Source organism: Oryzias melastigma, linkage group LG13 (genome assembly GCF_002922805.2).
Source record: "Oryzias melastigma strain HK-1 linkage group LG13, ASM292280v2, whole genome shotgun sequence".
Taxonomy (NCBI): Eukaryota; Metazoa; Chordata; class Actinopteri; order Beloniformes; family Adrianichthyidae; genus Oryzias; species Oryzias melastigma.
The window spans coordinates 18084341-18100787 of record NC_050524.1 but is presented as its reverse complement, the minus strand read 5'-3'; the positions used below and the strand labels follow the sequence as shown (position 1 = coordinate 18100787).

Below are 16447 nucleotides of genomic sequence, written 5' to 3'. Positions count from 1 at the left end.
ATCTAGACTTTTATTCTCCTACCTTGATTTTCTTCTTCTTGACCTCAGTCGGAGTGAGCGTGTCAGCTTTAGCCAACACCGGGACGATGTTGACCTTCTCGTGCAGAGCTTTCATGAACTCCACATCAAGAGGTCGAAGGCTGGAGAAACACATTGTCACATTCATTAAGGGCCAAGCTTTTTGTTTTGGCAGGGAAAACTGATCATTCAAGGAAAGCTGCCTGATGTATGTTCATGACTCCAGCACTACACTAGAGGGAGACATTTCTGCATCTCTGACATACAAAAATGCACTGCAGTGACGCTTCCATCTCTGCATGTGTATTCACTTATGTCTAACCCACAACACGTCATCGACAAACACAGACAGAAGAGTGGAACAGTGTAAATGAACTCTCATGATGAGACTTAAAATTTTTCAAATTAAAGTCAAGCTTTTCAGCATAAAGCCAAAGAGTATTGGTGTATGCAGAGCAGAGTGCAGCATAGCTAATCCCTAGAGGAAGACTGCAGTTTAGGCATACCCATGGCCAAAGGGGGAAATAAAATAGAGGCAGCAGTGAACGCGGTTGTCCTGGATGTTCTTGCGGTTGAGTCCACTCTCGTCCCTGAAGTATTGCTCAAACTGCTGGTCGATGTAGTCAGCCACTGACTTCCAACTGGGGCAGAAACAGACGGGGACGGTTAGAGTCTGAGGCAACAAACCATGCAAGAGCTCAGCTGGTGAGTAACAGCAGACATTAAATAAACTGAATCTCTAAAATCTATAAACCCTGAAAACATGTATTTTTTTATTGATGTGAGCTGTATTTAACTGATGACATAAAAAAGTAAGGGTGTGTATTGGCTGGGGATCCAGTACATTTTACATTACGTGTCTCGTGATACAATACATATCACGATACGTCTCATGATACAATACATATCAGGATACGTGTCTCGCGATACGTTACATATCCAGATACGTGTCTCACGATACGTTACATATCCAGATACGTGTCTCGTGATACGATACATATCACGATACGTGTCTCATGATACGATACATATCACGATACGTGTCTCATGATACGATACATATCACGATACGTGTCTCGCGATACGTTACATATCCAGATATGCGTCTCGCGATACGTTACATATCCAGATACGTGTTCCGTGATACGATACATATCACGATACGTGTCTCGCTATATGTTACATATCACGATACGTGTCTCGCGATACGTTACACATCCAGATACGTGTCTCGCGATACGTTACATATCACGAGACATGTCTCACGATACGCTACATATCCAGATATGTGTCTCGTGATATGATATATTTCACGATACGTGTCTCATGATGCAATACATATCACGATACGTGTCTTGAGATACGTTACATATCCAGATATGTGTCTAACAATACGATACATATCACATTAAGTGTCTCGCCATGCGATGGCTACCCCAATACATGTCTCACAATATGATACATATCTCGATACGCGTCTTGAGATACATTACATATCACAATATAATATCCCAAGACTGTAACAGAACAATTTTTCACTTTTCGGTACCCATCCAAAGTACAGACTATGTAGTACATGTCTCAAAACAACAGAAAGTGCAAGGCTGGCTGAACATTTAACACAAGCTGTATCTTGTGAAATCTTGTTGTTGTGGTGTAGTGTAGAGCTGTAGAGCAAAGAGGCTCAGTGTGCTGTGCTGCAAACCAGCAGTCGGGAGTTTAGGTGGAACAAAATAGTAAGACACTGAAGTACGTTTGCTAATAAATAATTAATTAAATATCATCTTGTCAGCATTTTCAGTCGATACAAGTATCGGCAAACAAAATATCATGATATATCGCCAAATCAATTAAAAAACAGAGACCCCAGACAGTTGTGACTCTGTTAACCTTCGATGAGAGAAAAATACTGTTTGACATAAAGGTTTGAAGTCTCAAACCGAGCCCTGTGATCACTTCTAACTGTACTACCTCGTGCACCGAGTAGACTCGGCAGTTCCTTAAGGTTGAAGGTTGACACGTACCATTCAGTGTTGTTTACAGCGTCACCAAACCCAGGGGTGTCCACGATCGTGAGCTTCAGTTTGACTCCTTTCTCCTCTATGTCCACTGTGTGTTTGGTGATTTCCACAGTTTGTGTAATTCGCTCTGCAAGAAGAAAGAAGGAAACTTTAGTTTCAAGCCCTAAATGTGCCAAAACAAATACAGTAGAGTCTGTGCTCTCCTCACCTTCAGCATTGAGCAGCTTCCTGTCTTTGTATAGATCGGTCAGAAACAGGCTGTTAACCAGAGTAGATTTTCCCAGGCCCGACTCACCTTCAAACAACAGCAAACAGAAGAACAATGACACCGCTGACCTGGAGTGATTATCTGTCTCTTTCAAGCAGACGGGGAACCAGGGTTTACCTGCCACCATCAGTGTGAAATCGAAGCCTTTCTTGACAGATTTGCGGTGCACCTGGTTCGGCAGAGTTGCAAAGCCCACATACTCTTTATCCTGGTCCTAAAAGAGACGCAAAGGAAAGGAAGCTGATGAAAGGAGGGATTGTGGTTGCAGAGTTTGGACCACGTAACATTCTAACACTGAAACAAACTCAGCAGCACAACGAGACAAAACCACAGCGTTTTCATTAACAGAAAGCCAAAATGAACTCTTCTTTACTAGCAAAAAGAGATTAAGAGTCTTCATGGACCGTCTCTGTCCTCCTGGGAATTACCTCATTATTGTTGTACGGGTCAAACAGAGACCAGGGGCTCTTGGGTCTGGAGGGACTGAGTGGTGACGGCAAGTCAAACGCCACACATTTGCTCTGGGTCAAGCTGGGCTCTGAACCTGAGTCTGACTGGGCCCGACCCGCAACCGGGGGCCGCAGGTACGACGGGGTGTGTGGGCGGTCCTGGCCCTCATTCTCCCTATCAGCCTCATGACCTCCATGATCCTCATGCTGCTGCTGAGGCTCCTGCATTATGTTCTCCACTTCTGAATCATCTGAATGGCTTGAATGCTGGAAAAACTAAGATGAAGGAGGAGGAGGAAAGTAAGACATGCATGTGGAGGAGACAGAGGAAAGGAAGAGTGGAGGGGATGAAGTTACTGCACTTTATTTTACTTAGGATTGTCAAATTATTGCGTTACTTGTGATTAATTAATTCAAGACATTCTAGAGCGTTAATTTTTAAAAACTGCGTTAATCTAATTTTTGCGTCACTTCTATGTTTTTGCATACCTGGAGGAGCATTTCATACCACTCATACTTAAGAAAGAAACATATAAATATTGAATAAATTATTGGAGCTTCAGGTCAGTTACATTTAATATTAATTTGTTTTTTACAAAAGCTGTTCAATATGCGGTGCGTCGCATTGTCATGGTAACGACTTAAGCACAAGGTGCGCAAGTATAGCGCTGTCTAGCTCCTTTTTAAGAAAGACGATCGACATTAGAAGTTAAAAAAGCATAATTTTAGAGAGAACGTTCACCTCTTAGCACTTGTGTTTGCGGTGTTTTATTTCTTCCTTCTTTGATTCTCTTCTCTATTTCTTTTCTGCTTTATCCCAGTCTTTAAAAATGATCCCAAATAGGTTAAACAAAACTATATAGTGTGCTTCTTTATACACAATTTTACTTTTATTTGATATTAAAAAGCATCACAGATGCAGCATAAAGGAGCTTTCCCTGTTTAACTTTCAAAACTTTCCTAGTAGATAAAAAAATGCATTTTCCTTTTAGGTTAACGCTTTAACTCTTTATGTCCTTTATGATTTACTATAACTTTTCATTCCAGTAGATTCTGAAGGAGAAAAGTGGCACGATTTTGTGTTTAAGTGTCACCGGAGGTGCTAAAGGGTTAAACTAATAAAACCTCATCTTTAGCTAACACACATTTGAATGAATCTATGAAGAGTAAATGGGGTGGGCGTCACTGATACCTGTCCATCAGGGTGCCTAGCCTGATTAGGGGAGTCGTGCTCATCTGAGGAAGACTGAGGGTCATGTTCACTGTCCTCCATGAACAATGAGGTTATATTCCACTCTGAAAACTGAAGTTAGGAAGCACAGATGAGGAGGCGACACACAACAGGGAGTTGGGTGATGTTCTAAAGTAACAAGAGGAGCAAATGGGTTCAGACATCATGACAGAGGAAGACGAGGAGGAGGATGAAAAAGAAAATGTTAAAGAAAAAACAACATACCAACCAAACAAATGACATGAATTGAGAGCGTGTGGAAGCTTTGTTTGGTTTAAGTGAAGGAAAAAGATTAAAGATGAATGATGCCATTTTGAGGACAGATGATTACAGATTTTTCTAAAGCAGCCTCTAAACAACACTATGTCCAAATCCTTCTGTATCCATCCATCCATTTTCTTAATCACTTTTAGGGCTACCGGGTTGCTGGAGCCTGTCCTGGCTACTGTTGGGCAAAGACGAGGTACACCCTGAACAGATCACCAATCTGTCACTTTTTTTCTTTTTTTAAATCACAAAAGTTTAATGTAAAAATCCTGTTGGTGGTAAAAACACAAACAGCATGGACTAATCTATCTGGAAATTAATTTGACTAGATTTAAAGAATTGCAGAGAACTGGAGACACTGACCTTCTTTCATGTGCTACAATCAAATCACTGAGATCAATGCTGAACACTGCGACCTACATATCATTAACTACACAGTTTAGACAACTCTAGAAACTACATTTAGAACTTGAACCTGAGCATGATGGTAAAAAAAATGCAAAGTAGAAAAAAAAACATGTTGGATTGCCAATTAATTGTCATAGCTGTTACAAAAAAGAGAAAAAGAAAAAAAAAAACAGAAAACATCCTAAAGTCCATTTACCCTTCCTGACTGCAGAGCCTCACCTCCTGTTATCCAGAGCCTCACCTGTCGTCATTCACCCTCTTAAAACGCTGTTGTGTTGCCTCTGTGAAAACAAAATGTCTCACACCGGAGGCTCTAGTATTTATACACGTCCATCCCGAAGGACACCGCGTCCTTCAGCCCCACTGAGCCACTCAGCGCCCAGGGGAAGTGATCAGCAGCATTGACCGGTCCCGGCCAAACACCAAACTGAACAGTGGACACGCCCCTTTTAGGCTGAATCCACGAAACTAAGCTGGTTTTTAAACATTAAAGCGAAAGATGAACGTTGAACAAAAGCAGAAAATATAAGTAGGCAGGCACTAAACAAAAACCAACATAACAAAAAGAAAAAAAAAACTAGAGCACAAAAGTAAAAAAAATAATAATGATCTATATGTTGCATGAGAAACTGATCAATCAATTAGCCATCCAACACTATGACCTACTCTCATTTCTGGTTAACCAGGCAAACAGAAAAAACACAAAACTAACATAAAAATAAAAAGGATTCCTGAACCAGAATGAAGCCCAAACATTCACTTTAGGTTCTTACTTCTGCAACAAGCAAAGTTTTAATTCATTTTCAATAACGTGCTCCTGTTCAAACCACTAAACGGCTGCAGCCTCAGCGCTCACTTTATAAAAGTTAAAGGAAGCTCATTTGGCTTTAAAGACTTCCTCACATTATTTAAAATTGTTTAAAGATATCCTTCCATTAGTCAAAAATGCTTTTAAGACCTTTCTGCATATAAAAGTGACCCTGCAATCCCGTTTTTTTTCTGCCCGACAGAAGTAATGCGACAGGGAAAGTGAGTGGAGGCACATTAAGCCTTTGGCAGTGACATATCTGTCTTTAGCAGCAGCTCGTGAGGAATTTCCTGTAAAGTTCATGCATTTATCATGAAGCGATGCCTTCGAATGGGCACTTTCTGCAAAAGGACGCGTTGCCTCTGGAACGTTCTGTTTGTCGAGCAAAATGAGAAAAGTGGACCGAAAATAAGAGTTTGACCTAAGTGCTGCTTGTTTTGTACACAGTCCAGAAGAAAACGATCCAGTAGTTTAATTAAATTTCACAAAGTAATACTTCAAGTTAGAGAAAGCGTTCTCTAAAGATGATCAAGGAGGGCATTGTAGGAAAAATAACCTTAAGAGACGGCAGGCAGACCTTCTGGTGGGAGTGAAACGTTAATGTCTAACCCATATGTTCCTGAGAAACAGATGAATGACATGAAACCCAGCTGAAGTTCAAAAATGCTGCGGCTTTGATACTACTGCTCTGTTACTGTTGGACCGCAGCAGTGAGCCCGGCTGACACAGTGCTGATGGATGATGATTTGTTGCTCTGAACACAGCACTCAGGGGGAAGCCCTCTTCAAATGCTTCCCGGTGCTACATGGGAAATGTGTAAAAAAATGGAGCCATAAGTCACAGGGAAACTATAAGACATGATGTTATTGAGCATTTATAATGAAAGAACATTTCACTTTGGGAGGAAACGCAGATGACAGAGCAGTTTATGGCTCATATACATTCATTACCTAGTGGAGCCGAGCTATTATTCACCAAACGGTAAATCACTTTAGTGTTGGCAGCAAAGTTGACTCTTCTGAAACCCGGTACAGTGTGTGGGAGAGTGAATACATTTCGACTCAAGGGTCATTTTATTTATTTTTTTTGTTGACAAGCTTTTTACACAAGCAAAGAAGGAATTGTTTCACCTTTAAAAGTGAACATCAAACTCCATGAAGGTTTCGCCTTAGTATGAGGTGAAAGGATTTGTGTACATGATTGGTTTGATTGTATGGATGTCCTGAAAGGAATCAATGTACAGTTTACTGGTAAAGAAAGGAGTAACAGAAGCATATCAAAGCTTTGCTCATAACTAACTAGAGACGAGCTGATATAATTTTTTCCGGCCAATATTGATAACCGATACCAATTTCCCCTGCAACTGCTGATATTTGCTGATACTGATATTCAAGTGTCAACAATACCGCAAAGTTTAGATGTCCTTTTTGCTTCTTTATTACAAATTAGGGCCAAAACAAACAATTATTTTAATAGTCGACTAATCACCAATTATGTTTTTGATTAGTCGACTAATCGGGTCATGTGTGTTTTACATCCAGTTTACGCATCTTAACTACCATTAGTTTAAAATTGAACTGTTTCAGCTATATGCTAAAGAATAAAGGCAATCAGGACAATAGTTGATTAAACCTTTAATGAATCGTAAAGCTTCTTTCCTTCATTTGTTTCTGGTATTAAAACAAGACTTTGAGAAATTGCAGGGATGCACAGAAAACGTTTAGCTAGTGAGTTTGTACTAATGTTAGCTTAGCGTAGCTTACCTAGACGATGATCCCTCTTCAGTGTTATCATACTCGGTTACAACATGTTCTGGTGCTCATGAATCACCACAAGTTCTGCCTTGCAGATATTGCATTAGACACTTTTGTATTTTATTTATTTATTTTTTAATATTTTCCACTTTCAAGCGCCGTTGGTATATTGTTATTATACCAACGGCAGACACAGCATTACAAAGCGTGCACTGAAGTTTTAAGATTAAAAAAAAAAGACTAATCGACTAGTAAATTAGTTGTTGACCATTTTGATAGTTGGCAAAATTGCGACTAATTGACTAATCATGGCAGCTGTATTAGAAATTGACAACTTCTTGGAGGTTCAGGAAGAGGGTAAACATGTCAATGTTGTGAAGTTGTATTAAAAACAAAAATTCAATGAACTACGCTTACACACACACACACACACACACCCACACCCACACAAAAGAAATGGACAGCCTCTCTTTGACTGTACAATCATGTTGTACTTAAAGGGTAACCAAACCCTAAATCAACTTTTTTTGTCTGTTGGTCCTTGCCAAAATTTTTGACAAATTAAAATAAACTTGTTTAATTCCTGAAAATATAGTCCAAAACCATCTATGTGCTGCCCCCTACAGGTGGAAACAAGGTTTTACAGTTAAATTTTGTGCTTCAACCCAGAAGTTTTACATCATCATGCTCTGCAGCTCCAGTATAAGAGCCATCTCTGATTCTGTAACAGTCTGTGGTTTTCGTGTTAGCTTTAGCATGGCTAACAGGTGCATTGCCTTCAGTTGTCAAAAATCTACAGGCTTGGAAAACTTTCTGGTGGACTTGGAAGTTAGTGAACTGAGGTTGTGTACAGTTGGGATTGAATCCTTACTTCAAAAATAAGGTGCATCTGAAAACAGAACGATATCAGTGGATTTTTTTAATATCAGACCCAATACAGAAAAACTCAAATTATGTAAGTATCGGACGATATCGATACTGGCACCAATATAATCGCTCATCGTTCAAACTAACACCTTAAGCTATCTCATCTAATCAAAGCAGCTGTATTTTCATCCTATATTCATGTGAAAGCTGCAGTGTTAGTGTGGCTCAAAGTTCATCACGTGTGCATGAGGGAAACCTCCCAACAAGCCAAGACACAATTACAATCAGTTTACTGAGCAGAAACGTCATCAGGCACAAAAGCAGCCTGCATACTTCTGCATCTCTGTTTGTCTCCAAACATGTCGCCATGCTCTCGTAAACAAAAGTCCTTCACATTTAGCCCCCCAGCAGGATACAACAAGTGAAAAGGTAATAGAAGACTCCTCACAAACACCAAGGCAGACTTTAGGTTTCCTTGGATGAAGACTTTTTTGAAAAAAGTAGCATCAAATTCAGAATGATGAGCCTGCAGTTTGCATGCAAATGAGCACAGCAGCAGCAGCTGTACCAGCATGACCGTCTGGTCTCAAGAACGGCTAAACTTTAGTGTTTTTATTGTGATAAGAGTCTTTCATGCCCTTATTTTTAAGGCCAAAACAGATGCAGAGACAACATACAAAACTACACTAACTCAATGCAGTGATCATAAGCTTTACAGTCCCATTGAAATCCTTTAATGAGTTGTTCTAAAAGCATTCCCCGTGGTTTTAAAATTATGATTATGCTGTTTTTAGCTCAAATCAAAAAATGTAATTTTTTCAGAGCAGTAGTTGTTCATTAGAAACTCGTCTCTTAGTTGTTGGTGGGACTGTTGACACGGAGCAACCCTGATCCCCCTTTCCCTCCTCATTACCGAGAGCTCTCTGTTTACACTCTCTGCCACTAGCTTACAGCCCCTCCAGCAATTTCTACAGTTCTGAGCCAGATTCCAGCTCAGACAAAGACGTACATGGATCTATTTGCAAGTAGATTCACTGGAATGGAGCAGAGCTTGTTGTCTGCCTGTTGTGTTTTCTACAAAACAATTATGATCTTTTCCTAACTGCATTTTTCTCATCTGCTCTCGATTTACAAGGATTTGAACAAAGAAATACAGAGAAGTAAAGGTTTTTAAGCTTAATTTTCTTTAAAAATGTCCTCCATCATCAGAAAAATGCCACAAGAACATGTTAAAAACACCATTTTCATCAGAGTGACTCTTTAAATAGTTACATTTTCTAGTAAAAACTAAATTGGGAATCAACATAACAGCCCATTTACAAAGACCATCACATCCCAGAGCCTCAGCTGGCAGTGTCAGGGTCTGGGTGGCACCACACAACTGTCTGAGTGTGTTTGTTTGTGTGTTCACCCTGAAACAGTTGTATGGATTGATCTTTGACAAACGATTTGGGGTAGGGGTAGGGGGTGGGGTTATTCACTCACTAAGGGTTCAGACATGGTTTTAGGATTGAGCTTAAATTGTCAATCAGAGTCTTTTATGAGGTTTCGGTTAAAGGAGGAATCATATTAAAGACAAAACATCACATTTTAAGATAAATGTGTGGATCTGTTTCTATAGTGAGAATGGTGCCCAACATACTGTTAACAGTCTTTACTCTAATATTGTTTTATTGCATCTCTATGCTTCAGTCTTGTCATGCTTATTCATCCCAAAAGAAAGAGAAAGTCTTTGGTGATTAGTTTGAAATAAAAGAGTGAAAAAAATTACAAATATAAACAAACAAATAAATAAATGGCTTGAGTCGGAATATGTGAGCAACTGTTGGAGCCATTTTTGGAAAAAGACAAATACTGGTAAAGAAGTGCATCTTGAAATGTAACAAAATGTTAAGACCAGGTAGCAAAACATAGCAAGACACCATGAAACAAAGTAGTGTATCAGTAGTTAGTGTCAGTAATGTGCAATATAGAAGAAAAAGAACAAACAAAATCCAAAAACATGATGTAACAATCTCCTAAAATATCTCAAGTCACTAGAGGATGAGGCCGATTCCGTCTCAGAATGGGTGGGTTCTGCATCACACACCATGGAGAAATCAAGGCACAATCATTTTTAAAACAATAAATAAAAGAGTAAAAAAACATAGAACACAGACATTAAGAATTTGTCACTTTTCTTGCATGTTATAAAATGGTTTCAAAACTAGAGTAATATTTAAAAAGACTAAACAAGATGTGTTTATGAGATAGACAGGAAGAAGAGCAATTAGTCACACCAAAGTGTATTTGGTTAGATAAATAAACGTAGTTTGTTTACTGATATTGTAACTGTTTCCTCTACACATCACTCTATGTTCTACAAAATATATTTATTTATGATGTCATTATTTACAGCTACAGTAATAGAATATATGACAACAGATGATTCTGCAAGTTCAGAGAAAATCATGGCTTCACTTCAACTGAGACACAGAATGTGTGGAAACAATCCAGGAAATCACATTTTATGATTTTTAAATACATTTTTTTGTTTAATGTTGCAGAAAAGAGGTATTTAACTCAAACAAATAATCAAGATTTCTGTCCCTCACAGACCCATAATATCTATTTTTTTCCTCCATTCATTACCTGTATTAATCGAAGGACCCCAGAGACGAGATTGTTGACCTGAACAAAACTGGGATGATTCAATCTACAATAAGCAAAGAGTTCGGTGAGAAAAGATCAACTGTTAATAAATGGGGCCATGCATGGTGAGATTTTGGACTAAATTCTTTCATCAGTGAGAACATTAAGGATGAAACTTGGCAGAATCTTCAAGTGTAAGAATGCTCTGAACCACAGCAACCTCTAAAACACAGGAGAGGCTACAGAAAATATTTCAAGGTTCTAGAGTGGGCGAGCCAGTCTCTGGACCTCAATCCAATAAAGAATCTGTGGAGAGTTGAAAGTCTGGGTTTCCCGGTAACGGCCCCAAAACATCATAGCTCTCGAGAAGATCTGCATGGATGAATGGACCGAAATAGCAGCTACAGACAGTGTGCACAAACCAGGTGAAGACCTAAAGAAAATGTTTTATCCCCGTCATTGACAACCCCGATTGCATTACAAACTATTGAGGTGAATTTTTGCTATTGAACAAATACTTATTTTCTGCACCATTATGGAAATAAATTGTCTAAAATCATATCATTGGATTTCCTGGATTATTTTTTTTTATTTTTGTCCCTCACAGTTAAAGTGCACCTGTGTTGAACATCTTTTCTAAGTGTGAAAACTTGTAAAATCAGAGGCTGTGAGTGTGCACACACATAAAGAAAGCTGTTAATGAAAGAAAAAAAACGCAAATACCAACTGAAAAACCTGAAATACTGTAGAAGAGTACAGAAAATCAAGAGACATAAATCAGAAATTGATTTTGAATCCAGAGGAAACCAACAAAACCTCTATAAGAAACAGGAAATATTGAGTAACACAAGCAGTAATGCATTTTTAAAGCATAAATCAACTATCAATATGCTTTCTGTCAAACTGGGTGACCCTTCCCAACGGTGAGGCCTCTGAAGCAAACTCCACCATGTCTGCAGGAACATAAATATTGTTACACAATAGTGAGGAACTGGGAAACGCTGGAATTGCTGAACTCACACTTCCTACACTTCCTCCCCAATTCAATTAAGGATCTTTATCTGAGGGAGAGAGATTCCTGTTGGAAACCAGCTTAAGAGTTTTCAAGCTCACCCCTTTAAAAAGGTGTATGGCACCAAAGAGCCCATGCAGGTCTTTATGAGAAGGGGGGTTTCCCCTGCACAACTTAAAGAAAAAAGAAAGGTATTCCCAGATCACAATCGAGGAACGCCATTGTTCGACTTATTTGACTTTGACCATAATCTACTGGTAGCACACTTGTGAAGGTTTACACAAGTCTAGGAAGGACTCAGAATTTTGCAGTTTTTCATAAAGATCAGAAGTGGTCACCCGCGGCTTATCGGGCCTTCATGTACGGCGACCCTGACAGACTCACAATAGCCTGCAGGGAGTGGGGTTTCCAGGTGACTGAAAATCTGTCCAGCAAACACTTGTTTTTGTCTCATAGCCCAAGAGAGGAACAAAACACTAGTAATCACTGCATAAGATGTGTAATCATGGCACTGTGAGATCTTTTGGAGACTTAAAGATATTTATTCAGCTTTGTTATCTACATCAACACCTCAGTAAGTCAGAACGACGTCACAAACAGACACAGACAAAGGTGAACATGCAGTTTAAAACAACAGAAACCCTGTTTTCCCCTGAATTGAGTAATTGCCCCCTATTCCACTACTTCTATTCAAGAGCGTAACATTTTAACGAGCTGTTCTGTTTATTTTCACTCATTATTCAAAATGAGAACCAGGGACTGAGCAAAAATGGTGCTGAATCGCCAAGAAACTACAGATCAAACTGCATGATTGGAGTCCGGCGTAGAAACTCGGGGACGGAACGTTTATTTGGCCCTTCAGAGCAGCCCGACAACATCTGCAGGGTGGTTTCAGCCGCTGCATCTGGAGGTTAGCGGGCTGTTGTGTGGCCCTGCTGCTACGCTGAATTCCAGCCAGTCTAGCTCCTACGTTACACGAAGGAGAAACCACATGCTGTGATTTTTGGCTCCTGCTGAGCCTTATCACAACATGACTGATGTCTGAAGTTAGAGCCACAAATCTGTTAAAAACAAAAAGAGCTGAATTGTGTCCTGAACGGATCAGTCAAATAAATTACACGGACTGGGCTTTCTGCACAATAAAAGCTGGAAGTTGAACGGAAATAAATAAAGTACCAAATTATTTCATGATTTAGTGGTTTTGTACTCGTTTAGATACAGACCAGAGTTATGGAGAGTGTGGGAATGAGTTTCAGGTGTGATATGCGACAAAGTAGCGTCAGCAAAAGCCATGTTGTTGGTTCAAAAACAGTGGCTCTGAGAAAGAGACAGGAGGCAGAGCTGAGGATGTTTAGTTTCTCTTTGGGAGTGACAAAGATGAGGAATAAACACATCAGAGGGACAGCTCATGGTAGATGTTTAGGAGATAAATGCAGGGAAGCAGATGAAGAAGTGGACATGCTGAGGAGAGGGACGGTGATTATGTTGGTAACTACCAGCAAAGAGAGAGAAGAAGAAGACCAAACAGGAGGTTTATGAGTGTAGTAAAGGAGGAAACAAGGTCGGTTAGTGTGAGCGAGAAGGATGCAGATTGAGGCGGATGATTATCTATAGTGACCTCTAAAGGGAGCAGATATAAGATAAAGAATAAAAAGGAAGAGTTATTTTATCAATGGATCAGAAAAACCACAGAGAGCCCAACAAAGCTGCACTTTTAACTACCAATTAGAATATTTGCACCATGGAGAAAATTAGCTGAATTATACGTTTACAAACCATTTGTTTGGGAACACAAGTTTTCAACGTTACAGGACTGTTACGTATTACGATACACATGTCACAATACAATATATTTATATATAGATATATTCCAAGACAATGTTTTATTACTTTTTAAAGAGTATGACTTATAAAAAATTGTCAGAATATGGGTGCCCATCCCAAGTAAAACTAAGTTGTAATTGTCTCATTGAGCTCTGCAATAATAACGTCAAAAACAGTGAGGGTAATAATGAGTAAACATCTAACACAAGATGGTTCTCACAAGATCTTGTTGTTGTTTTGGTGCGGTGTATAGCTGGGATGTATTCAAGGCTACGGCATAACAACAAAAATAAGACAACATGTTTATAAACAAACAGCATGTCTTGACCGCATTTTAAGTTGACACAGAATCGCCAAATATTCCATTGAATGAATATTTTCTAATAACCCTAATGTTACATCAACATTTTACATTGGTTTTGTCATATTTACATGTTTTCTGCTGGATGTAATGTCAACAAGAGACGTAAAGTGATTTGGTATCTGCTAATTTAAGTGATATTGATAAAATTACAAAAGGTATAGATTTTGTTTCCTTCTGTTATATCTTAAAATCCTTTTTTTCTGATTTATCGTTTGATATGATGCTGGTTATTTTAACAAAATTCATCATATGACTGAATCAGGAAAAGATACCTACTTAAATACTCAGCTTTATTAGGATATCAAGTTAATAAAAAAGTCACAAGGTTTTTGTGAAGCTGTTTAAGAAAGATCTACAATGTGAGTTCTGTTGCCTTTGTCGATTGTAAACAAATGTTCAACCCTCGTGTCAAAAACTGCAATGACTATTTATAAAAGAGTTGGAGGTCACTTCTTTCTGCATGGAAAGAATGCACACAAAGGGAGTAGAGGTAAAAATATGAAAAAAGGTTGTTATGGACAAAAACAGCTTTTATTTACACTTCTGCCATTGAACCCAAATGTCAGGAAAAGGGTTTGTGCTCATCATTTGCTTCCTAAAAATAAATAAATAAATTCAACAACTTTGACCCAACATTCTATTCTTAAAGTGTCATCACCATGTTTTTAACATGTTCTTGTGGCATTTTTCTCTTGATGGAGGACACATGTAGCAGTGATGTAGGTGCTACAGAGGGGGGCCACAAGCTCCCTCCTCGGCTTCATTCCCACGCATCCATTTGAAGACAAATAGATCCATGAACGTCTTTGTTTTCCTTGCCTGAGCAGGTATCTAGCTCCAACCTGTCAAGCTGGATAGCTCACCATTTTGGTTCCAAAAATAATGTCAAGTTGGGGTTATGAAGGGCTGTAAGCTAGCAGGAGAGAATGCAAACAAAGGGATGATGGGAAATGAAGGCAGACTTACTCCATGGAAACAGTCCCAACCACGACTCAGAGGGGCATTTCTGATGAAGTGCTACTGCTCTGCAGAAACTATGTCCTAGAAACCGGTACAAATTTTTAAATTTTGGCTAAAAACGGCATAATCATAATAAAACGACCACTGGGGACGATTGTAAAATAGATAAAAGTTAGATTGCAGTGGGATTTTAAATACCTGTCAACAAAACATAAGAAACTGAAAATAAATACAAAAAGTAATACAAAAAAATGACTTTTCTATGATGTGAGACGTTCATTTTTCATTATTTACCCAAAGCTGTCTACAAGCAGAAGAATCCCGTTCAGAGCATACATGTTCATGCTTCCTGCTCATTCCAGAGCATCCTGATCTGCGTCATAGTGACTTGAATCCACAGCAGATGGCATTGGTGACTGGGGTGGTGCCTGCCTGGCCAGGCCTCTAACGTAAACTACACATAATTGTCCCCTTCCTCCTTCTCTTTCCATCTGTTCTCCTCCGGGATGTAATCCGCTTCTCTAATCTTGATGCACAAAATGCATCCAAAAAGCTTTGAAAGCTCAACAAAAGTACCTATGATGTTTCTGGACCAGTGAAGCATATGTGCAGGCAGTCACCTCAGCACGTGTAGCTCAATTTCATGCTATAAAAGTATGAAACATTAAGCCCTTTCCATGGGATTCACACATTTTTTTGGCACACGGTTGATTAATCTCTGGTTTAAAGCCCTCACATTTGCTGTGGAGCTGGAGTGAAATCTGCATGCCAGGAGGGGAAAAAGCTTCAATACTCAAACACATTTGTGACCACATTACTGCCACCATGCATCCTGCTGCTAAAGCTTCAGACCCAAGAACCTTTTCATAAGTGCAGTGGCTCAGAGGATACGGTCAGTGAGGGGAACAAAAGACATGCCATACACCCAGAGAGGCTGTTTGTCACGCTGCAGAGTCCATTTCATTCCTCATCAACCTGCAAATGACTGCTGCACTTACCATGCTGCAGATGGCAAAGACAAGCGCATGCACATGAGTCAGCTCGAGCAGAGCATGCCCACCAACTGTGAGCTGCTCCAGGTCTGTGCTGGCGAGCCTTTCGTGCTTCCAGATGTGGCAGAACGAGCCCGTCTTGCTGCTGAACATTAATAACACACGGCTGCAGCGCAGGCTTGTCTAGACTGCTGTTGACACAAGGAGCAGTGGTGTAGCAAATTTGGAAAAACGGAAATATAACTGTAACACAGGGGTGGAGCTACGGGGGGGGGGCAAGGAGGGACAGTGCCCCCCAGCAACCCCCCCTCCTTATGAGTCAATACTAGGATAAGCATTGACAAAAATTAAGAAAAACAAGCTTCTGTAAGCATTCCACAAATGTAAAAATAACATTAAATTAACATATTTATATGCCATCCTACCAGAGCCATCTCCATTTAATGTTCCAGCTCCGGTATTGTTACAATCTATATTGGCGAACGTTTCCACTCAGTTGAGCCTCGCTTCCACTGAGCGGTTTGTTTTTACAGCACATGTGTGGTGTAGACCGCTAGCGTGCCGCTGGCTCAC

The 16447-nt window shown here is 39.6% G+C and overlaps 1 protein-coding gene across 4 annotated transcripts in view; it reads right to left on the bottom strand.

Moving 5' to 3' along the window:
• sept4b (septin 4b) overlaps window positions 1–16447 on the bottom strand; it is a 34707-nt gene that overhangs the window by 3395 nt on the left and 14865 nt on the right. Inside the window, exons 3-9 of one of the 4 annotated variants that reach the window (XM_024277778.2) lie at window positions 3949–4059; window positions 2736–3032; window positions 2425–2521; window positions 2248–2334; window positions 2043–2166; window positions 525–659; window positions 23–140 (exon numbers count right to left, since the gene is read on the bottom strand). In XM_024277778.2, the coding sequence (XP_024133546.1) occupies window positions 23–140; window positions 525–659; window positions 2043–2166; window positions 2248–2334; window positions 2425–2521; window positions 2736–3032; window positions 3949–4059 (969 nt within the window). Of the gene's footprint in view, window positions 1–22; window positions 141–524; window positions 660–2042; window positions 2335–2424; window positions 2522–2735; window positions 3033–3948; window positions 4117–15880; window positions 16043–16447 lie in introns of those variants that run through there. The other 3 variants (XM_024277780.2, XM_024277777.2, XM_036214985.1) reach the window with 3 other exon arrangements.